The 23748-nt window shown below is 37.6% G+C and overlaps 1 protein-coding gene across 2 annotated transcripts; it reads left to right on the top strand.

Moving 5' to 3' along the window:
• The first annotated feature begins 19469 nt into the window (after positions 1 to 19469).
• On the top strand, positions 19470 to 21624 carry LOC148850742 (transcription factor bHLH93-like). 2 transcript variants are annotated; one of them, XM_088942646.1, is made up of 4 exons: positions 19470 to 20377; positions 20614 to 20781; positions 20879 to 21046; positions 21237 to 21624. In XM_088942646.1, the coding sequence occupies exons 1-4, from the start codon at positions 19772 to 19774 to the stop codon at positions 21321 to 21323; spliced, it is 1029 nt and encodes a 342-aa protein (XP_088798772.1). In that variant the 5' UTR covers positions 19470 to 19771; the 3' UTR covers positions 21324 to 21624. The 2 variants fall into 2 exon arrangements, with proteins under 2 accessions (XP_088798772.1, XP_088798773.1); XM_088942647.1 differs by having other exon boundaries at positions 21208 to 21624.
• Positions 21625 to 23748: the final 2124 nt, after the last annotated feature.

Genomic DNA, 23748 nt, shown 5'->3' with positions numbered 1-23748 from the left:
GGCAACGAACGACACCTGAGAAGATGAAAGGGAAGATTCCCAGGGATTTACCCGGTGGGAATACTCCGATGCTTAAGTTAGTAGTGTGTATGGGAAGTAAAGGGAAAAACGAAGGCTAAGAGTGGAGGTTGCGCTTTTTTCCTATACTCGAGAGATTGGAGGTCTCAAGAAGAAGTTTCTCCTTTGCCCTGAGGGCTTTTATAGGGGCGCTCTTTGTGAGATTGGGCATAACCGCCACTGGCCCCCCTGCCACAGCCGTTACCTGCCAGGGCTGCGCAGGTGGCCGTTGTGACGTACTTCTTACTCGGGCGAGTGACACGTCCCCAAAGTGACAGGCACGCCTCCGCCTAGTGAGAGACGTAGGCGCAGAATGTTTAAAGTGGTATAACATGAAAATGTTTACTTAAAGTCACAACTCTTAAGCATAGAGAATACATATCCAAAAGATAGTGTTTTGGTCATTTCAAAATGAATCACTCATAGGCTACTTCAATATAATACAGTTAAAATTTATCCGACGGTGAGTTGGCAAGAATAGTTAAGAGTTTCGTTGTATGAGAATATGGGAGAGAGAGGGAGTGGGAGGGAGAAAGAGAGCTTACCGCAGTCACAAAGACAGACGGCGAATGTCTGATTGACAACAACAATTAGCGGCAGCGGCGAAGTAAAACAAAACAAAATAAAGTTGTGTTCGGTCATTGGTGTTCGCAAAAGTAAAACTGCCACTGTGGACAAAGCAAATGACACCCTTACAACTCATATATCAAAGAGGAGAGAGAAATTAAAAAGAAAAAATTAAAATTTAATTATTTGATATATTTATATGTATTATATTATATATTTATATTAATACGGTTTACGGTTTGATTTAGTTCATAAAATTTAATAAATTAAACCGTAAACCGTAAACCTTAAACCGTATTTTTAAATTCATAAAACCGAACCAAACCATTATAAATTTAGACCAACCAAACTACAAAATCAGTTTGGTTTTACGATTTGAGCCGTATAATGAACACCCTTACAACTCATATTATGATTTCTCTCCAAATTTCAAGTACTCTTATATAAGGCACGCAATAAAAAGTTTCACTTAAATAAGAATGTAGATCCTGCCTGTTGGACAAAGCAAATGACATAATTGTTGATTCAAGTCTCACCCTCTATTGCGATAAATTAAATATGTAATCTCTATGCCCAACAGCAAAAAAACCATTATCTTTTATTCACCGAATGATCTTATGATCAATGCACAAACAACGCAGGCAACAACTTTGTCATCAAACAACCTGGTGACAAGCACGATGCAAGACAGTTTAGAAGCTACTATAGAGTTACAATGCCAATTGGTGCAAGTTTTCTTGGACAACGAAGTGATAGTTAAGAAATTAAATCTTCAAGTAATGGACCGAACATAGATTGATCAAGTGCATATGCAGGGGAAGAAATTAAATCTTCAAGACTCCTAATAATACCATATTTTTTATATAGTAAATAAGGTTGGTTTATTATTAGGAGTCTGGATCTCGATTCCACGAGAATTCTGCCCATATTTATCTCAACCATATATGGAGAACATTTCATCCTCTGCATATGCAGGGGAAGATGTTCCCAATTCATAGGATAATGTATTGTGGGTAGGCATGGGCAGAATTATGGTGGACAGGAGATTGGGGATCTATTATTAGATATGCCACATGGGTATGGAGAGATGATGTGACCAATCAAATTCGTTTATTTTGTCAACTAGAGGACTATTTAATTTAATGAAATCATATCTACGCCCAACAAAAAATGCCGCACAGTACATTCAAACAGTGCATTGGCTCCCCATGACAAGTAGGGGAGATGTTCTCACTGCACGCACAAATGTGCATGTAAAGCTTCCATTTTACTGGGTTCAGTCGTTCAGATCACCTGTTATGTGACAACACAACACGTTTCGTTCGAATACCCTTCCAACATAATCCAACACCACATCTCACCATGAAAATGGCAGCCATATACGAGATATACAGTGTCAGATCATATTGGGAGGAGGTTGAAGTTTGAAAGGGATTTTAGTGAGGTGATCTGGACTACAATTAGCTACATCGGCACTTGTCAGATGGCAATGCTTTCACTACTCCAGCTCCATCCACACCAGCCTATACTCCACATTGTATTTTGGAGCTATCTTCAACAGATGTCAGCCACCCAAAATTATAAAAACTTTTAATTTAAAAATGGCAGTAAAAGGGGATGCCAATTAGCCATTAGGGTTGTAATCTCCCTCAAAATATATATATTAGTACTGTAATCGGATTGAATTTGGATCAGTTTCAGCAATATCCGAATATGATCCAATCATTAAAACCTTGCATCGATCTGAATATAATCCAACTTTGTTTTAATTTTTAAAATATAAAAAAAACTTGATTACTTTTTAATTTTTATATATAATAAATTTATATATATATATATATCACATTTATATATAATATAATATATAAAATTTATATATTAAAATCCACAAATATCGAATCGGACCGCGATATTTTTGGGTATTATAAACAGGTCTAATGCGTGCATGTATTACTACTTTATTCCTTAGCTATGATAGTGATGAATTGATGATGATGGAACATGCAGCCAAACTAATGCAGTTAATTGGGCTTTTATTTTCAAGACAGCCCACCTATTTTATTTGGTTGGAGTTGGAGAAGCTGTGTGGCCTAATATTAACCGATCATAAAATCAGGAGCTATCCAAATCGCCCACGTGTTTACTCCCCCAGTCTATGGGAGCCATATATCTCCACCTTGTCTTGACGCTTAATTGTCCGAACAAAATTAGCCGCTTACAATATTTATTTAGTAATTCTCAAAAAGAAACACAAACTAGGTGTTTGTCATTGGTGCTGAGAACAATACACTATTTTTTAAGAAAAATGGTGCTGAGTATGTAGAGTTGTAAGTATCATGTTTTATTTTTTGTTTGGAACCGGTGGTGTTATAGAGGCATTTTTTCAGTATGTATTTGGCATCAATGCTGCCTGAATGTGTGGGTTAGAAGCATTGTTTTTTGAGAAAATGGTGTCTTTATTTTTGTTTGGAAACGTTGCTGTCAGGTATGATGTTTCCTGGGGCAACACCACCACCACCTTCTGTTTGGTTACCAGTGCTCCATATCTGTTTTCAGCATTGGTATCTATTATCCAATGCTTCTATTATGTATATATTATCTTAAATTCAATGGTGGAAAAAAAAAACACTTATTTCACTCTAGACCTCCAGCGACTGAACAGAAGGTAGAACTCTAGATCTCTGTTGATGAGATTGATTCTCTAGTGACTGGTTACGCAGGTAGATCTCTGGTGACTAGGAAAGGAAGACAATGCAGACCTCCAACAACTAAAAAAACACAAAAGAAAAAAATGTTTTAGGGTTCGTTAAAAGAGGAGAGAAGCTATGATGCATTGCAATGCACCATATCAATTTAAGTATAATACACGTTGGATGCCACGTTAGTCACATCATGTTACCATTGGTAGTAACAATCTCCAAGTTGAGAAAACATCGAATTTGGCTTTTCCTCAGACGGGCCAGACCATGCCTTCTCGTTTTCCAAGGCATGGTTTGGGGCAATGTTTTTTATGGAAAAACAGTTCCAAACATGTAACCGTTTTTTGGAGCATTGATTTTTCTAACATGGCACTGATGTGTCATCGTTTTCTGGAACAATGGCATCGATGCCAAACATCGCTTGAGAAAACAACATTGGTTTTGTTTGGTACCAATGTTAACAACAACATTTTCAACATTGATTTTATTATCCAATGTGCAAGATAATGCTACGTTGATGCCATATCATTGCATCATTGGCATCAATGCACCATTTTCCGAGAAAACATCAAATTTGGTATTGCTCCAAATTACATTTTTCCGATTTCTAAATTGTGATTTGGAGCAACGTTTTTTCTAAGAAAACAATACCAAACAAGAGGGTGAGGGTGTTGCTTCCATTTCCGTTTTCTCTGACATGATGCCTATATGACACTGTTTTCTAAGAAAACAATACCAAACAAGACGGGTGGCAAAGAGTTCTTGCTTCTTGGAGCTGAAATTTTGGCGCTTAAATGCAGGGCGGGGAAGAAAACACGTAGGCCCCTTTTTGTTTACCTAATCTTGTTGCCAAGTATTTATTTATAGAAAAAAAATACAAACTTGTTGCCACGTCGGAGATTCCTATATTGTCTATACTTCTTCGATAAAGAACACAACCAACAGACCATTCCATAACGATAACATGATAACAACAAAAAAGGTTTTTATTTGCCAGTCATGTCCTTTATTTTCACTAGGGTGCCCCTTGTTGACTCAATCTCCTTTCATTTAAAACCCTCATAATTTAGCTCATTTCCTTTTTCTTCACAATGGATGTGCAATGTGACTAGCTTCCTTAATACCAATGTTATTGATGCACTCTATAGGGTGTTGGCTATTTTTTTTTTTTTTTTTTTGTTTTTTTATGGGCTACACAACGGGGGTAGCCCATCCCCCGAACCCATGGCTCCTAAGCCTCCCATCCAGTTGGAGGACAAGGGTCTGACGAAATTGATTCTATACACTAACTTTAGGGCTTAGGGTTCAAATGCAAGGTTTTAAGGTTTAAATCTGAAAATTGAAAAGTGGTATGGTTGCAACCAAATAGGCAAGTATTGCCCTCAAACCCATGGTTCATATTTTACCAAAAAAATGGCTCATATTGGGTGGACGAGACGAGAGCCTTTACTAACTTCGGTCTTCAACTAGCTATGACCGACGAACAAGTGTTAGACGAATCAATGATTTGGATACTACTAGTCCACGTTCCTGTCGAACCCTAACTTTAAGGCAGACATACTCTAGAACTAGAGCCCGTTTGGCATGTAATGTGATGCGTTATGTCCTAATTTTGCACTCCTTTTAATTCAAGCACTTGCCCCAGCAATCTAACTACTATAACTCGTTAAATGGATGGGCTACATAAGTTTAGGCTTGTCCGTTTGGCCCAAGCCCATCATCGCGATCCGCCTCTGTCATGACCCAAAGCGGTTGGAGCTACAGAATCAATGAATCAGATATGAATATAGAAAACGAGCCAAACATATCAACCTGACTACTCTCTCTCTCTCTCTCTACCACTGCTTTAGGGGGTGTTCAACAACATGGACCATGGTTGGTTTTATTTTGAAAACAAAAAAACTGCAACATCAACAAAAACAATATAATTTGCTGATATGGCAATTGTTTTTTGTTTTCAAAACAACGCCAACCATATTGTTAAGAACCCCTTTAGACACTTCTTCAGATTTGCAGCATGAAAAATGTTATCGGGTTCCTTGAAATAAGTTTGTGAAAAGCATAAAGCATGTGCATGTGTAGTTGTGACTGTGTGGCATGAAATTGGGGAACAGTGGAAAGAGGAGGTCTTTAGGCTGTGTTTAGTTTGAGGGAAAGAATAGGAAAAGGAAGAAAAAGGCAAAAAAACCTAAACATAGCGTTAGTGAGCAAGGCTGCCTGAAGCTCATTCACCCCTAGCCTTTCAATTTATTTATTTGTTTTTCGTTTGTATGAGCGGACACGTATATTTATTGATGTATGGACAGATTGGTGGAATGTAGATACAAAAGAATTTAACTAGTTGGGTTTAAGGAACTTTCCTATGCGACTGGTTATGTTGCCATGTGGAGGTAAGACATGGCCAAATCCAAACCATTTATCAAGTAGAGAACCCTCTAGATTAACCACCTATTCAATCCTTCAATCTACATCAGCTCTATACCCTAGCTTGTAACCATGATTTTATTTTGTCAGATTATGACCCTTTGAATCATTTTTATACCAACCACTTCAGATCACATTTTTTCACTATCCTCGAATGTTCTAAAAACTGACCTGGAGCTGGAACCGCTTCGGTCACTGATTTTTGGGTCAGTGGTTCAACTGTTCAGTTCACAAAAAACTGTGGCATGTGTCAGATGGGTTGACGGTTCTATTGCTCAAATCAGCGAGTCAGTGGATCGCTCACCAAATCAACAGTTTTTTGTCAAAAAAGGGATTAAGGGTGAAATAGAATGGTCTGGCTGTCCGGATCCACAACGCTTTGAAAACCATGCCATCCTCTCTGATTTTACCACCCATCCAACTTAACATCCTCAATTCAGCAAACCTTAGGTCCTCCAAAATTAATAAAATAAAAATAGATGAGTGTAGTTGTGCATTGGCAAACCTAGTTTAGGCTTACTTCAAAGAAAGTATAACAGGGAACTCCGCTGGTTTCTTTAGCCCAAGGCTTGGTAAAATAAAGAACTGTACTTGAAAATTAGACTCCAATAACTTACAGAAGCATTCAAGTTCACAAGTGAATTAATTTTCTCAGTTCAGTAGGTGTGGAAAAAGTTGAAATATAATGATCTAAATATCTATCAAAATTCAGATATTAAGGAAAATTTTGTAATTTTACTTTGACATATTTGGAAAAATAGAAATGAGAAAACTTTCAAAAATAAAATCTTACCTCCTGCTATCATTCTTGATAGAGATCTGGGCTCTTTTTGGGAGATTAAATCAGCTCCTAAGGAAAAGAAGAAAAAGGAAAAGAGTTGGTCCGGTAAAATGGAAGAGTCTATGTTTAAATGCTATTAAGATAAATTTTGATACCTCATGTGTAAGTGGTGGCTGCTCTATAGGTTGTATTGCAAAGGTTCACTTGGGAAATATTCTTGACCTAAAAGCCTACAAAATCAGATTTGCCACTGTGAATTTAGATGAAGCTTAGGCTGCTTGGGAGGCCCACAATATAACAAGCAATTTCAGAAGTAGGTACATTGTTATTGAAGGTGATTCAAAGCTCGCCATTGACTGCCTCAACGACAAAACCAAACCACCATGGAGATTAAAGCATATCATTGAAGACGGCAGGACCATAAGATATAGCTTGGAAGGAAAAAATTAGTATCAGCATGTTTTCAGAAAAGCAAATATAGCTGCAGATTGGTTAGCTAACAAAGCTCATGAAGTTTCTGTTTTGAATGGACGTGCTACCCCAGAGCTGTGTAACCCCTCTATTATTATCCCGTTTTATCAAAAAAAAAAAAGAAAAAGAAAAGGTGATGGGCCGAATCCATCCTAATTGGGCCGCAGTTGAAATCTATTGGGCTGGGCCACCTTATTTGCAAATTTGTATGGTGTTCCCGTATTACGTGGATGCCTAGGTCTCTGGTATGTGGATTTTTGTTTTTTCGTTTTGGTAACTTCTGATATTTGGAATTTGGAATCGTTATTTTGTAGCTATAAGACCTTTTAGCTCATCACAGGGGAGACGGGAGTCTTCAAAATTTAGGCATCTAATGTTGCTCTCGGAGGAATTGATCAGAGTAGGTTTCTGGTTTGGTGGGAACAGAAAAGGAAGTACAGTAATGAGAATTTGGGGCCAAACTGAGGCAGAAAAACCTACCTTTCTTAGGAAAAAATGAGACAGACACCATTTACAAGAATAGAATCTATCTGGTCATTGGCTTATTGGGCTATTCAACATTTTCAAGAGATGGCCCATGTAGTTGGTGGCGTAGCACGACAAGAGTGCTAATAGCCAATACAGGGAATCACATCATTTGATTGGGTTAGGAATTTGGGATATAGGATGACCATTCAGTAATCAGTACTTCTCAGGGTTTGGGCTTGCATTAGGCTTACCGAGTTGAAGTGTTGAACCCCTTTTGCACTTCACTAATTGCGATATGTGTGTCTCCATGTCTGTTTGCTATGGTGGTATAATGCCCATTTCTCTAAGACAAGTTGGAGCAAAAAATGGTGCAATTCAGAATGAGAATTGAAGGCAAAATTAAACCAAATATATAGCTTTGAAACATAAATTGGAGATTGGTTTGGTTGCACGGATCGATGTTTTTGTGAGGTCACCACTCACCAATCAATCAAGGGAATTGCTTCACCACACAAACATTCATGGCTTTGTCGTCCTAATGACAACCAACTCTGGATTTAGGATCATAGACCCTAAAAGAAAGAATCTTGATCACCACATCTTTTTTCCTTTAAAACAACGAAATTCATAAAAATATCTTAAGCATAAGATATGGACAAGTCTTTTTGTGTCCCAACGGTCTGCATCAGGCATCACATTACAAACTAGTCTATGATGCATCGAGTCCCGTATTACCTAAGGCAATGAATAGTGCTCACAGCTAGCTTTACCCAGAGTGTATTAATGTTCATATTATCTCTCATCTTCAAGGAAAACTGCACCTCTCTGAACATCAGGATTTAATACATAATTGTCAAAATAGATTCCTTTGCTTTAACCCAAAGCATGGGAGCAGACACAAACAATAAAAAATAATACACCTTTGAGCATAGAGTTAGGGTCTATGTTTACAAAACCTCCCTCAAGTTCTAGGAAAATAAACAAAAGAAGCAAAAACAGTAAATGTAAATTAACCCAAAATTAAACAATTCAACCTTAATTGAGATTTTAATAGACTGAATAATGTAATTATTGACAATTTTTTTGTTCTTTTTATTTTTTATTTTTTCATTTCAATGTAGTTGATCAGTAGCTTTAGTTGTGAATTAGGTACTACTGAGCAAAAGGATTACTCCATGCATATCTATCTTCCAACATGATTGCCATCTCAAAACATGTTCGAGATGTATGGCTATAGATCATGTTGGAAGCTGTGTTCGAAGTGTCCTGTTGATATTAGATCTGGGATTTCATTAAAAAAAAAAAAAACAATTCTAGCTTTGCAATGATTTCCACAAAGTTCAATTTCCACTTTATCTTAGACCCTCCTATCATTTAGATAATGATGCCCGAATTATTCCAGACAGCTAGACCATATCTTACAGACATGAAAGGGTGAAACTAGAGGTAGGCCTATATGAACCCAACCCCAATAAAAGGGATGAGGTTGAAGATGGGTTAGGTTTGGAAATTGACATCCAATATGGAGTTAGGTTGGTACCTTGGGGTTGGGTTTGTTGTCAAAGTAGAATATTTCAACACTATTTCAAATGTTACTATGGTATAAACCCATTTGCTTGATGCGCTATATCTCAAATCAATAGTGATTTAGTCTCTATCCACAGACTAAGTATGGATTGCAGGATATATCAAAAGCTCGGAAAACACTTTTTAAATTGATCCTAAATCTCAATATGATTTATATATTGGTGACTAATAATAGTTACACAAACTAATTTGACTGAAACCCAATATGCATTCACATGGCCAAAGAAGAAATAAGAAACTAATAATATATAAATATATATATATATATATATCCTTTCCTGTTATTGAGGAAGATAATGGGAATGTGGTTGTTCCACATGATATAATATATATGAGCCAGTTGTGATCTTGCTAATAACAATGTGATATGTAGTCCTTGAATTTTAGGAAGCTGGATTTTTTGTAGCAAAAACTTTGGAGACAAATTATAATAAATGAATTGATTCTTCAGAGAGTACAGTGGTAGTTAGCTACCCAAATAATTTATCATGGTCTATGTTATACCCACCAGTTACAATCTTTGAAAAGATCCAACCCAACTTTTTTTTTAAAGAGTTCGTTCAATTTTATGTTATGTAGCTACCAAACAACAATCAGGTTTGGGATGTGCTTCCCTTCTTTTATACTGCTTAAAATCTACGAGGAGATCCTCAATAGATGTTTCTTTGTTCACTAGAAGAATCCATTTCATATTTCTATAATCTTTTGTGCTTCCGAGAAGCTTAAGATTCAGCTTTATTTGAATCGGGTAGTCGGGTAGGTATCTAAAGCTTCGTTCAAAGTTCAAACCCAATACCGCACCGCACATGCACACAGAAGATTAATTTAGCTTCATGACTGATAAAACATTGGAAAAGATATTATTGGGACTGGTTGTGAGTTTTGAATGGATCGTTTCGGGTTTGGAAAGAATCATTACAATGAAATTGGAAAGATTGTCAAAGATTGTGAAGAATTTTCTATCTACTACACGAAGTTGTTGTAAGATTTGGCCAAATTTTCTACTGCAACTTTTAAGGACCACCACCTTTGGACTAATTTAGTTTTGATTTTTAGGCTAAAAACAAATCCCTTCAGTTGTGATCCTCAAGTAAACCTTCCTTCTCAAAAAGTTAAAAATGACATTCTAATACAATATTTTATATTATCTGCACGATTTCTTCTAAACCAGCAACTATTTACTTTTTATTTTTTTACTAGCCTAATAATCAACTAAAGAAAAAACCTTTCCAAGTCTGACATAGCCATGGATGGGCGAGTCGGCGAGACCGAGACGCTCCGGGTGTTCCTCGTTAAAGTTAAATCTCCTAAGTCAACAATCTAAATAATTTGATCATGATCTCAATTACTCAACTTATTCCGGTGGCCCCGCAACCAAGTAATCTGTAAATCTGTAATCGTTTCTTTGGGCCTAGCTTAGCTTAGGGTTTTTGTGTTTATTTATTTTTTAAATATATTTATGAATGCATATACTTGAATACTGAATTATGTATATATAATAATGCATTCAGATACAGTATATTTAGGAGGAATGATCGAATGCAAATGTTCTTGGTGGGCCCCATTTGGTATATATAAGAATTGGCTTGCGATCTAGACTGCAGAGCACCTTAGCTTCTAGGTGGGTCAGACCAGCGTCATGGGCTGATGGGCTGATGGGTGGAGCTAAGTTAAACAGTCAAATCAAACCCAGCATTTTTTGAGTAAGTGCTGCTGCGTGTGCAATAATTCAGAAAATATTATTGATGGGAGGACAGTAAAAATGGTGGTCATGATTTGACGATTTGTTCCTTGTGGTCCCAATCGGCCCCAATCCCATGGCGAAGGTGGTCGATTTTGAAGACAACCTTTGATTGATGATTAGCATCTACCACTGTTTGATCAATAATTCATGAGGCACAGGCTGCATGGACCCACACCCATATCCGGCCCACACCCCGAGCAGTTTAGGAAATAGGATAGATAGGAGGAGATTTATTCCAGATTCCTCGTCGTCTTCCTTGCAATCTATGAAACACATCAACTGGTCGGTTCGGTTCAGACTTCAGACCGGACCAGAGTAGCCGATATCAACACTTTAGATTTTTTTTTCATCAATTTCACCGTTTAATTAAAAATCGAACTTGAGCTCCAACTTACTCTACTGATTGGTTGTTAAATTATTTCTTTTCTTATATATGCGATATGCAAAATCAAACTTGAATTCCAACTACCATACACATTGTCCAAATTATATAGAACAATTCCTCCACAGTTGTGGCCAAAATAAATAAAACTCCTCTATTTTGGTGGTGTGGATTCATCTATATCACCAGTGTGGGATGGACGAAATTTTAAACCGGTCCATCCAATTTTTCATCCCCATAACAGAAAAACCCTTGTAGAGATATTAGTATTTTTTTAAAGAATCTAGACACATATTAATTGATCTGAATATATATATATAATAAGTAAAATTAACTGAACCGATTGAGCTCCTTCAGGTATCGTAGTCAGTGAGATTAAGGGTCTATTCATTTTCTCTTAACTCTTACCTTTTTTGAACAATCTTTTTAATTTATAAATAAAAATAATTTTTGTTTCCTCTTATCTTTTATCTCTTAAAATATAATTATTTAACTTTTTATTTTGCAATGATACCTGTAAAATAACAAACAAAAACTTTAATATATGAGACCAAAAAAGATATTTGATAATTTTCAAAATGGTAAACGAATAGACCCTAAATATAAACAATTGGTGTAACATGAGAATAACGAATTGAAAGAAAAGTTGAAAGAGAGTCGGTGTAAATATATATCCCTAGGTAGAAGTAGATATCGCTAAAAAGACGAAGAAAACACAGTCAAGTGTCGTGGAAGCCTTATAGCGGCAGGGAAGGGAAGCGGGTGGGGGCTTAAATAACAAAATATATGCTACACTATTCATCAAATTTTGCTTATCTCATTGTTGATACGGGTTCCCCCACGTAAACGTAATCAGTAACTAAACTCTGAAACTACTTTGCCTCAATTTCTTGCTGATAATATCATCCTCCTCCTCAATCCTCATTATTATTATTATTATTATAGACAATTCGAGCCCCCACCTAGCAATTAACCTTACGGCATAAGTAAAGGTTATTATTATTATTATTATTATTATTATTATTATTATTATTATTATTATGATTGGCTTGTTCCGTCGTTCATGTCGTCACCCCCACGCAGCCTTATTAAAATACAGATTTTGAGTATAAAAAATGGAAGTGAATAATGCATTCAATTAATGTGGCAATGCCAGTTATGTGGACAAGTTAGATTAACAAGTATGTGCCCAAGTTAAACCATTACAGATCAGCTGATAAGGATTCAAAACTTGTTTCTGAATCATTTCTTAGTTCTTATAATTATTTCTCTCCTCACCAGTCAGAACTCGGTTCCTCTCTCTCTCTCTCTCTCTCTCGTGCACCCCAACCAACCAACATTGGAATCAGAAAACCAACTTAGTTCGTTGTTTCTGTTGTCGTTGGTAGTCTAGTGGCCGTATGTATATGACCCACACCTGACACATTACCACGTATACAAGCAGTTGCAAATTGGCTACTCCTATTCAGACACTCACACCTAGTCAGTATACACTTTGACATTACATGACATTATATTCAAACAGAAGCTACAAGCCCATTTCTAATCCATCATGAAAACCATGAAAATAGGATGCCAGAGATTGGCTGTCCATGCATGATGATGATGATGATGCATCGCCATTCGCAAATCGCAAATCGCAATTCGCCCCCAAATGGCGAGGGGATGCAGCGCGGGCAATGACTGTGTAAAGAAAGAAGACAAAAGCGAGTCCGTCCACAGCTACTAAAAACAACCTCATCACCACATTATTTGTTATTATTTTGGTCTGATATGAGCGCCATATCCAAAAGCCAAAAGCCCCTCCCTACATCTACATGCATGATCATGATCAATGCAATCCTTTTAGAAGCTTTAACCCCATAAATGGTAGACTGGTAGTAACTAGTGAACCAACCACGGCTTTACGCAACTTCTACCATTTCTTCCCACAATATATGATTTGATACCCATAAAAAAAAAACAAAAAAAGAACTACTAATAATAATCTTGTGCAAATTTGTCATATAATGCCCAAACATGTGCATGTCTGTAGGGCGAAGAATTCAAGAGTTGCATATAGCCTCCCCCCAACGCGAAATCTGAGAAAGCCATCCTCTTCGAGTCTTCGGTGTTCAGTCTTCAATCTAGAGTTGAGAGAGAAATCTGTTCATTCGATCATTGACGATGGATTTGGTTGGGGCTTGGAATTGGATTAATCGCAAGTAAAAGAAAGAGACAAGTGAGAAAAGGGGCGGTAATTAATTTGGTGAGTGGTGAGTGGTGAGTGGGTGACTCACTCCTACCAGCAAGAGCCAAGAGGTCGTTGAAGATCACGGCTTTTTATGTATGTATCGGCCGGCCTTTGAGTTTCCCTCGTTTTCTTGTGCTGATTTGACTCATGAGAGACGTTACCACGCCCTTTTATTATTATTATTATTATTATAAATTTTCCTATCTTCCCGGCCAAAGGTTACCGATGTTTACGGAGATTGCAGTTTTTTCTTCCCCCGGTCTCTAGTCTTTTCGCAGTTTTTTCTGTAAAACTTTGAAAACGAAAAACCAAGAAAATTTTTAAAAAACTATAATAAAGGAGTTGCAGCTGTACGTACGTTCTGTGTAAAGCCTGCCTGATTTTCACAGTACCTCTTTAACCCCTTTTTCTAGTTAACCCGAGAAAGAGATTGTGGGGGTGAAAAGCTTTCAATACCAGACAAAGTTTTTCAAAAAGCAGTTTTTTCAAGGGATTACTCATCCCCGTCTCCGATATTGTGGGCAGTCCAGATGTATGGTATGAGTCATAGAGTGAAAGAGAGAGAGAGAGAGATGCAGGAGGCCAGGCTAACAGGCTCAACGTACGAAAACCGCTCTTGTTGGGAGTTTGAGGAAACGACCATGGTTTTTTATTTTGGGTTTTCCTCTCCCCGCAAACAACCCCAAACCCAACCCTCTTCTGCTCTTCTTACTTATCTCGTGGTCTTGTCACGACTCACGATTTTTACTTCTTAAATCAAAATATTTTATATAAAATTACATGGGAAAGGGTTTCTGTGCGGTCGTTTATGTACCAGTACCATCGCTATAAGACAGCATTTGTTCTGAACCACGTGGAAGTGAAAACCCGGAAGCAGGGTTTGGATTTTGGTGGTGCAACCGGAACGTACGATCCAGTGGCAGTGGCCAAAACCAAACATGAAAATGAAACACTCAAACGCCCTTTAAATGTGTAAGTATGTAATTGTGATCTATGGAATCGGAATAGATCAATCAAATTCTGATGGTCTTGTGAGTAGAACTGTCTTCACTCTTCCCACTCGTGAGTCGTGATGAACTCTTCCCCTGCCTGACCCTGACCCTGAGAACTGACAATCTTCTTCGGGGTATAGTCCCGCTCACTTCCCACATCCGTAGATATATATGGTCTTCTCCGTACCGGAACATGTCATATGCTGTTAGTGTTAGAGGGCCACCGACTCTTTAACAGTGTCACCACTTGTGACACTTTAACGTATTAATCTTTTGTAACTTTTGCCACGTGGAGGGCTGATAGTGGCAAATGTCTACCTAGCTGCTTAATTCCCCGAGCAATTATTAGTCCATCGATCTAAGTATGCCACCTGGCAAACCACGCTCATTTCCAGTCAACTCAGAAGCTGAAGCAATTGGGTTTGCAAAATGCATGTAATTAATATTGTGAGAACTAGAACCAACTGATCTCGTAACTTGAATAAAATATTATGTTAATACATTTTTCTAAGCATCTCATAATATAATGTTTAATACATTCCCAAAGAATTCCGTGATTGATTTTATTTTTAACATATACAAGACTATGAGGGCTGATTTGTATATATGATATATGATACGGTCGCTTGTCTTAGAGGCGGCTTTTCACGGTTGGACCGTTGGACACATAGAATGGTTAATGTGTGCCTGGGTGAGATAGTCACGACTCACATGTCGCTTTGGCCGGGTTGGTCGTTTCTGTAATCACATTGTTGTCCTCGAGATGCGTAACCCTCGATTTTGTATGTGTCATGTGAACTGTGAAATTCTTCCTTCATTCCCCACTCTATGGATCTACGCTCCTGCCTCTCAGCTTGATAATAATCATCACTTTACGTTAGTTATGAAGAGTCAAGTCTCAAGACTCTAACATTGGGGGTGCTCTTCCTTCTTTCCTTTTTTTTTTTTTTTTTTTTCCATCCATCGTTGAAAAGGAATATCCAACCTACTCCAACTTTTATGTTGAGAATAGTCGAATTGAGCTGCTACAGTCTGCCGACGACATCTTGGAGATACGTGGGAGTCTGGAGTATACAGTACTGTAGGTTTAGGGCTTTTTACTGCCACATACATATATACAAAGGATGACAATATGACATATGATGGATTCAGCTCATGTGTGCATCATCTTACTGTGCATATATACTCTACTGGAAGATGATGACATTTTAGACTCAGATCATTTCGTGTATATTATCAGCTAGCTTTCAAAAATAAAAAAATAAAATAAAATAAAAAAATAGCAGCCGGACAGTAGAGACTGGTGAGAGAGATAGAGAGAGATGTGTTCTGTTGATATCATTTCCATATATACTCTTTGTCTCTGCCGACTGCCCAAGTGATATTCTTCCTTGGGGGAGGAAGAAGTGCTAAACAAACAACTGTGGATAATGTAACTGACTCTTGTATTATGTGGCAGAAGATGGGCTGACACTTGCCAATTGGACTGTTGGAGTTAGCATGGCATAAGGAGTACACAGAACTGTCAAATCAGTTTGCCAGGTGTCAAGATCGATAGATCATCTTCTACTTACAGTGTCCGTGTTCTTTTACACCCGAGAGAGAGCCTAATGTTACTCATAAATTGAGTCGCACTCGGATCCTCTTCATTGAATGAGAAGGTGGGCCATTGGGCCCACTCATCAGTCTCCATCCCATCGATATACATACACTATTCCCATGATATTGCAGCGCAGCAGGTCGGGAGGACGGAGAAGCACGTCTACCCAGAATTCAACTGCAAAAAACATACTCTGTTTTAGCAAAGAATTGTTAAAATTCGGGCCCACCCAACTTCGGTGTGAAGAATCTATACCGGAATATTTATCTTTCTTCATTCCTATTATTTTCCCTTCTGGATAAAATTGCTTACAGCTACCAGCCTATCCTATCAACCTACTCGTATGCTTTCCAGGCGTAAGCCCACGTGTTTTGTGAATTTTCTTTTGGATAAATTACAGAGACCCTCCTTTTATTATGGGGTCACTGGTCAGTGACAAACACCCTATACTTTGATTTGCAATAAAGATTTCCTAAATTTTAGCCGTTAGACAAAAAACCACTCCGTTAGCGTGCCGTCACCTAACCTCGAAAAAGATTCTCAGCTAGATGTTTACATTTTTTTAAATGCTCAAATTACCTCTGTTAACTAATTTGGTTTTCATTTATTTTCACAGAGTTAGCAATGGAGTTAAGTCGGAGAAAGACGTTCCACCCATTGATCTCACTGACGTTTTCAGGTCCCTTGATAACAATTTTATCAACGGAATTATAGTGGGCTCAAATTGCAGCACTGTTACGTTACGTGGAAGTACAAAATGAGATAAAGAATTTCTAGAATTCACGCCTGAAGAAGAAAAAGGAAATAGATAAAATTCAAAAGGGCATTTTAATAATTTAACACTTTCCATGATCTGATTTAACGGCCAACGGAATATTTATTCCAACATAAAAGTCGTAGGAGGCTCTTTGTTGCAAATTAAAATAGAGGGGTCTTTATCACTGACTCCATAATATGGGAGAACTTTATAATTTACCCTTTTCTTTTTAAGAAATTTATTAAATTCTTAGTTCATTCATCAATTCCCTTGTACCATGTGGCTCGGACCATCTTGGTTGGGTTCAATCAAATTGCCTCTTATTAATAGCATCGAGAAAACCATGTTTTCAAGAGATGGTGGGTTTATAACTTATATGATTTCTTCTTAGGAAATCTGAGTGAGAATAAAAAAAAAAAAGAAAAAGACTGTTTTGGCCTTTAATGGGTGCAACCAACATGAGGAGCAGATGGCACTATTGAGATGCTGCACTGGTTTATTCTCGTATTTCCCTTAATTTTTTAAACACAAATTGCCTCTAATAATTGAGCAGCCAATAAGATTTAATTTTGAATTTTCATTTCTAGACGACACAACTGTATTTCAGTTTCTTTGTTTATTTGGTAATAAGAATGAGGAAGCAGAAAGCAGTACTTCATTAGAAAATAAACAACAATAAAATTCTTCCGCTATTAGCTAGTCTATTTATTTATTTCTGTAGTCTCTACTCCTCGACTCCCTCGAGCTACCAATTCCTATTCGGCTATATATATATATATATATATATATATATGTCTCTCTTCTATCCTCAATCTATACATATATCTATGGTATGCACCAGCAGGCCCTGATGGCAACAGACCATAAATGTGCTGGCCTGAGCTGGGTTGATGTAATTAATGTACTAATAGACTAGACTAGACTTGGTTCAACCCATACCATCTGTATGTAGTTGGGGAGTCTAGCCAACTAGGTTTTCTCGAGCAAGCATGGACTGGTTCACATCAACAGTGTGCATGGTTATGTCTGTGTGAAAGCGCTGGGGGATTAAGAATTTAAGATGACAAAGACACCAAAAGTGTATCAAACAGGAGGAACAAGTGCAAAAGGGTGGATGAGTTTGTAATGATGAGTTGGCAATTGGTACTAGTACAAAGATGAAAAGATCAAACCTGTGCAAATACAAATTACAAATTTGTGTTGTATCATTAACTCTGTCAAAGACAAAATTTGTGGCATGTCATCTTGTTCGTATTGGTGATTGAGGTTGGATCATCTAGGCCCACGTTGTTACCATCTTATTCCACAACCAAGGCCCCCCCATCAACCATCATCGTAATAATTATGGGCCTGATCTCCCCTGCTGGTAGATCAGATGTACGTGCATCAAAGGCCCCATCCCTCCAAATTGTCCATTCTCATCACAGACCTAAATTGGTGATTACCAATTAATGCTGCTGATTAATGACTATTAATATACATTAATAATCAAATGTGATAGAAGAAATGACAAGAATGAGGAAAATAAAGACAACAAACAGTACCTAGTGTACTGGCAGTGTGAGCATTAGCAGTGTTTACTGGTACAATTATCATGAATATTCCCACGATAATCATTTCGTGTCCTCAATACAACAAAATATACCACTCATACATATTAACAAAAACATCCGGGTCGACCATGTAGCTCGATAGGACGGTACTCACCCAATATCTCAACCTCCTCAATCCCAGCTTACATCGAAAAAGTAAGTTGGTGGGCCTAAATATCATAAACAGTGAACCCGAACCCGATGGATTCTTTCTTTTTTCGAACAGACGACTTTCAGGAAAATGTCATACTGGGTCTGCTTGGGACAACTTATTCATGCTTTTTCTTTCTTTACTTTTTTATTTTTTATTTTTACACAGTCAGATGATTAGATTTATGAGATACCTTGTCAAAAAAAGATCCGGACGGGTTGGCGGGTCGACTGGAGAATTGCCACCATTACAGTAAAAGAAGCGACAATTAATGTATCTGAGTAAAAACAAGCAAGTCCCAGACAAAATTGTTGACAGTGCCCTTTATCAATACGGTCAAAATGCCAAAATTGCCCGTTAAATTAATAGTATTGGATTAGTATTTTAATGTATACGTGCGTAAAGAGTATTCGTTAACTTGCTAAGAATTAAGATGGAGAGATGCCATCAACTACTAATCTGAGAAGTATAAGAAAAAAATACAGGAGACAGAAAAGAAAAATAAAAAAGCATTGAGAATGGACGCAGTTAGAAACAAACTACACAAATTATTGTTTCCTAATCAAATAGAAAATGTTCAGGAAACAATTGCGACCCACCTACCCGCTACCCATTTGAAATTGTGAGCTCAGCTAAAGTTTGAGAGGCATTGAGAATGGGACCCAACTCAGCACTTCACCATGGCTCATGCCTGAGAGAGAGAGAGAGATGCGCGTTGGTTTCTGTAGTTTTCTGTTCATCACCAATTAATATATTTCAGAGATTGTATTATACAAAGAACCTGACAGGGTCTATGATGCTAAGTCCATCCTTTTCGGTTCAGACAGATATGTGGGTCAAAGTTTTCAGAAGATGGGAATTAAATATTAAGTCTGTTGGATTGCAGATTTCGGTGAAAAAGACACGAAATCACCTTAGAGAGAGACTGAGGGTAAGGAAGAGAGAGACAAGAAAACAATAGAGAGAGAGAAGAGAGTAGAAGAAAAAGTAGATTCCATTTCAATCTTAGGCTCTAGGTGCAAATGCACATCACATACCATATTACATATTACATACCATAATTCATTTGTTTATTAGCAAGCCTCGTCTTGTTATATGTGTTTATATATATATATATATATGTATTCCTTCCCGCTTGGTGCAACTTCATCTTGTCAAGGTTTCTCTTTGGATTGGCATCCTGCTTTGAGCTACTTTTTTTTTTTTTTTCTTTTGAGAGAGCGACTGGTAATTAACACAGCAGTGTGTTAGGGGGGAGGGCGAGAGATGGAACTTAATGATCATGGTTTCTTAGAGGAGCTATTAGCTCTAAGAAGAGAGAGTTGGGAGACCTTCCCTGCTGTAGGAGGAGGCATGAATGAGTTGTTCAGTAATGGGTGGAGCTTTGATTGTTTTGAAGACAACCCAGGTTTGGTTGTTGGGCCAAATTCATCGTTCGAAGGACTCGCGACCGCCATGTCTACCTCTACTGGTACTGGTTTCGATGGTTCCTTGAATGATGTTTATTGCCCATATGGAGATGGATTTTGGATACCTGAGATGGATGATTCGTCTTCGTACAAGAAGCAAAACGATACCCCATCGTTCCCGTCTCAAGAAGAGTACCCATCCTCGCTCATGGAGGATGATGAACCGGGTCTGCTCGGCGATGAGCCTCGCAATTTCGAGGAGGGGCCGACTACCTGCAAGGTTGAGCCCGTCCAAGCTCCCGAGCTTCCTGTTTTCAACATGGGCCTGTGTTTAGAGAGGAAGAACCGATCAAAGAAGGTGGAGGGTCAGCCATCCAAAAATCTAATGGCCGAGAGAAGGAGAAGGAAGCGTTTAAACGATCGTCTTTCGATGCTCCGGTCGGTGGTTCCTAAGATCAGCAAGGTTTGTTATCACCATTGAACTTCATTCCTTGATTTCGGTTTTTTGGTTTTTTTTTTCTCTCCAGATTTACTTTTGGGGGTTTCCGTTTTTCTCCCATCTAGATTGATTGGACCATTGTTTCTTACCATCGATCTCCTGCTTAGTTTTTTTTTTTTTTTTCATGGACAAACTTGTTGTGCCTCAAGACATAGCACTGATGCATGGTTCTGATCGAAATGGGCATTTATGATTGCTAGATGGACAGAACGTCTATACTTGGAGACACCATAGACTACATGAAGGAGCTGCTAGAGAGAATCAAGAACTTGCAGGATGAGATCGAAGTGGGTTCCAATCAGTTGAACCTGATGAGCATTTTCAAGGAGCTAAAACCAAACGAAATCCTCGTAAGAAACACACCCAAGGTATGGTTTTCTGCGAATGAGATGAGATCCTCAGATGAAAAAACTCCTAATTAATCTGATTTTAAGCGAATTACCGAGTCAAAATTTTCTTTTGCAGTTTGATGTGGAAAGAAGGAACCTAGATACCCGGATCGAGATTTGCTGTGCCGGAAAACCGGGATTGCTGCTATCAACCGTTACCACACTGGAAGCACTAGGCCTTGAGATCCAACAGTGTGTTATAAGTTGCTTCAATGATTTTGCAATGCAAGCTTCTTGCTCGGAGGTACGATTCGATCAACACAGTTTCCTTCTTTTCTTCTTCTTTTTCGTTTTTTTGGCCTTGTAGTCCTGTCTTAGTCTTTAGTCTACTTAATGGAAGTTATATTATTCTTTTGCTCTTCTTTTTTTTTTTTTTTTTTTTCTTTCATGGCTACCACCGATTAGAGTTACATGATCCCTTGGCATGGTTATAGGAAATGGAGCAGAGACCAGTAGTTAGTTCCGAAGACATAAAGCAAGCATTGTTCAGAAATGCAGGTTATGGAGGGCGGTGTCTGTAGAAATGCAGGAAACAAAACAAGGCAGAAAAGAAAATGGCTATTCCGAGAAGACTGAAGCCAGCCATAAGAGCTTGATGGATTGCTGAATCTCTGTATTTTTTTACCCTTTTTTTAAGTAAGAGATGGTGCTGTAATTTTTTGTCTTTCGAATAAGTGGTTGCTATTCATCGGGGACCATCTCATCACCCATTTTTATGTTTCTTGTGCTTCCTTCCATTGGGGATGTTTATTATGTAAGGGGTGCTTTTCTTCCACACACCCAAGAGACCCAACTAAAAAAAAAAAAGTGTTTTTAGTTTGATTGCTTTGGTCGGAATGTTTTGGAATCCTGTGGGACACATATTTATGAACTGACAAATGTGCCCTTCTAGAAGCCTAGCCTAAGGAAATAGTGCTTAAACCTATCCTCCTGCAACATCCACTCAAAGGCTTCAAACCTCTCTTCAGTAACCAACCAACTAAATTTGTTCTGACTTGCCTCTTGGTGGAAAAAAAAAAAAAAAAACAGAAGGTTGACCCACGGTGATTTCATTCGGCTGATTGTCTCCTATAAAATAAAAATAAAAATGTTCATGGATGGATATGCAAGTATGTTGTTGAACAGCATTTTATGATTTAGTTAGTACATGGATTTTCGATTATTTTTCATTTAATATGGTTTCCAAACAAGCTCGTAGAGAAAATAAGATTTTTGTTTTCAGTAACGACATTGGTTTACTTATTTATTTATTTTGTGAATAATATATATCACATTGAGGGTTGAGGCGGCTTTTAAGCTGAACATTTATCACATTTTATAAATTTTATTAACATTTTAGTAGAAAGCAGTCCACAGTCAAAGATGCTAATCTCTTATTAATTTCGCCAGTGCAGAGCTTTTGTCTACAAGCCAGAAAAAAGAAGGGGGTTTCATATATAAAGGCTGTTGGCTGCAACTAACACATACAAAAACATTGTTCCAAATTCAAGTAAATATGAATAGATAACATTGAATGGTTGGCTGGTTGCAATAATGCTCAGTTGAGTTTATTATGTAATTGTTTTCAGCCTTGTGACTAAGTGTAAGATGAACAGAGTAACATCGGAAATTGAAAATCTATTTGAGCTTAAAAATACAGTTCAATAAGCAAGCTCAAAAAAAAGTTGACACACTTTATGATATAAAACAGGGTTTTCAAACGCAAGATCCCTTCATAACTGGAAAGTGGTGGGAAACAAAGTTGTTGAAATAAAATGAAAAATAAAAGACATAGGCTCCATCTGTTTCAATGTGTAATGTGTGAAAAATTTCCAAATTCAAATATTTGAGCTATATATTTACCCCTTCTTGCAATGTAAAACCTTGTTTTTTTTTTTTTTTTATAGCGTTTATATCGATCAAAATGAACTAAAGCTTTACCGTAGAAGGAACTATATAATATATAATAATAGTTAAAATGTTTCAAACTGACACATTTCAGAATGAAAACTTTTCATAAGCCTTCTACATTAATTCAAATTTGAAACTTGAAACCGAGCAATAGGACAAAATTAATAAAATCGAAGTTATTCTCATCAATAGAGTTGGAATTGAACTTGGAACTATAGGCTGAAGCCTCATGGGATCTGCATTGAAAAAAGTTTCTTAGTTACTTGAATTTCATAGTACTTCAAAATCTGATCCAATTCCAGTAGAGTCTAATTAGTCGGTGCCACTGGTAGATGTACCAGGCAGTGTGAGGGGAAAGAGTTCACGAGTAGTAACTAGTAAGCACCTCTGAAAGCTTAGATGATATTCTTTTTTTTTTTTTTTTTTTTATCAGGAAGATGGCAGATTTGGCCTTAAAAAGCTGATTCTGTCCCATACAAATCTTTAGCTTGGAACTATCAAAAAGATTGGCCCAGTTCTGGGTAGTCCGGCTCCACCTAATCTGGTTCAAAAGAGCAAACCTCATTCAATCTTTTTTCTTTGCCCCCCCCAATTAAACATGAGTGAGACAAATTAATGCAATGAAGGATAAATTAATTATCACCATTGCCCATAGTATATCCAAATTTGCCATCGATAATTTCTTCTGTAAGCCTTTGTTGGTCGTGGGTAGTTAAACAAACAAGGTTCTCCAGCCTGTGACAAATGGAAGCTTCTCAAAAGCAAGCTTTTGTGTTTGCTTGCTCATTTGATGGAGTTACAATTGAAAGGGGACCAACAAGTAAACTTGTGACAAGGAGAGGTTGAAAGTTGAAACTGAATAAAATACAAAAGTTATTTTCCCCGGCGAATACGTTAGGGTTTTATCATGGGATTGCTCACACCACCGTTCCGTTGCAAACTCAGCGTGAAGTAGCTAGTGGAGTTTGGCTCCATCCTTTACATCGATGTGATGCATAAGTAGCTACTGTTCAACCTGCGTACCAGAGTCTGGCCATTGAGTTGCGAGCCCTCTAA

Source organism: Nelumbo lutea, chromosome 5 (assembly GCF_056320005.1).
Source record: "Nelumbo lutea isolate HS-2025 chromosome 5, American lotus-T2T, whole genome shotgun sequence".
NCBI classification, from domain to species: domain Eukaryota; kingdom Viridiplantae; phylum Streptophyta; class Magnoliopsida; order Proteales; family Nelumbonaceae; genus Nelumbo; species Nelumbo lutea.
The sequence above is the reverse complement of the archived record's forward strand: the minus strand, read 5'-3'. Positions and strand labels throughout refer to the sequence as shown.

Coding starts and splice junctions, on each gene's coding strand:
- LOC148850742 (XM_088942646.1), top strand. CDS start 19,772: ATGGAACTTAATGATCATGGTTTCTTAGAGGAGCTATTAGCTCTAAGA. Junction 20,782..20,878: donor TCGTAAGAAACACACCCAAG/GTATGGTTTTCT, acceptor TTTCTTTTGCAG/TTTGATGTGGAAAGAAGGAA. Junction 21,047..21,236: donor TGCAAGCTTCTTGCTCGGAG/GTACGATTCGAT, acceptor GCATGGTTATAG/GAAATGGAGCAGAGACCAGT.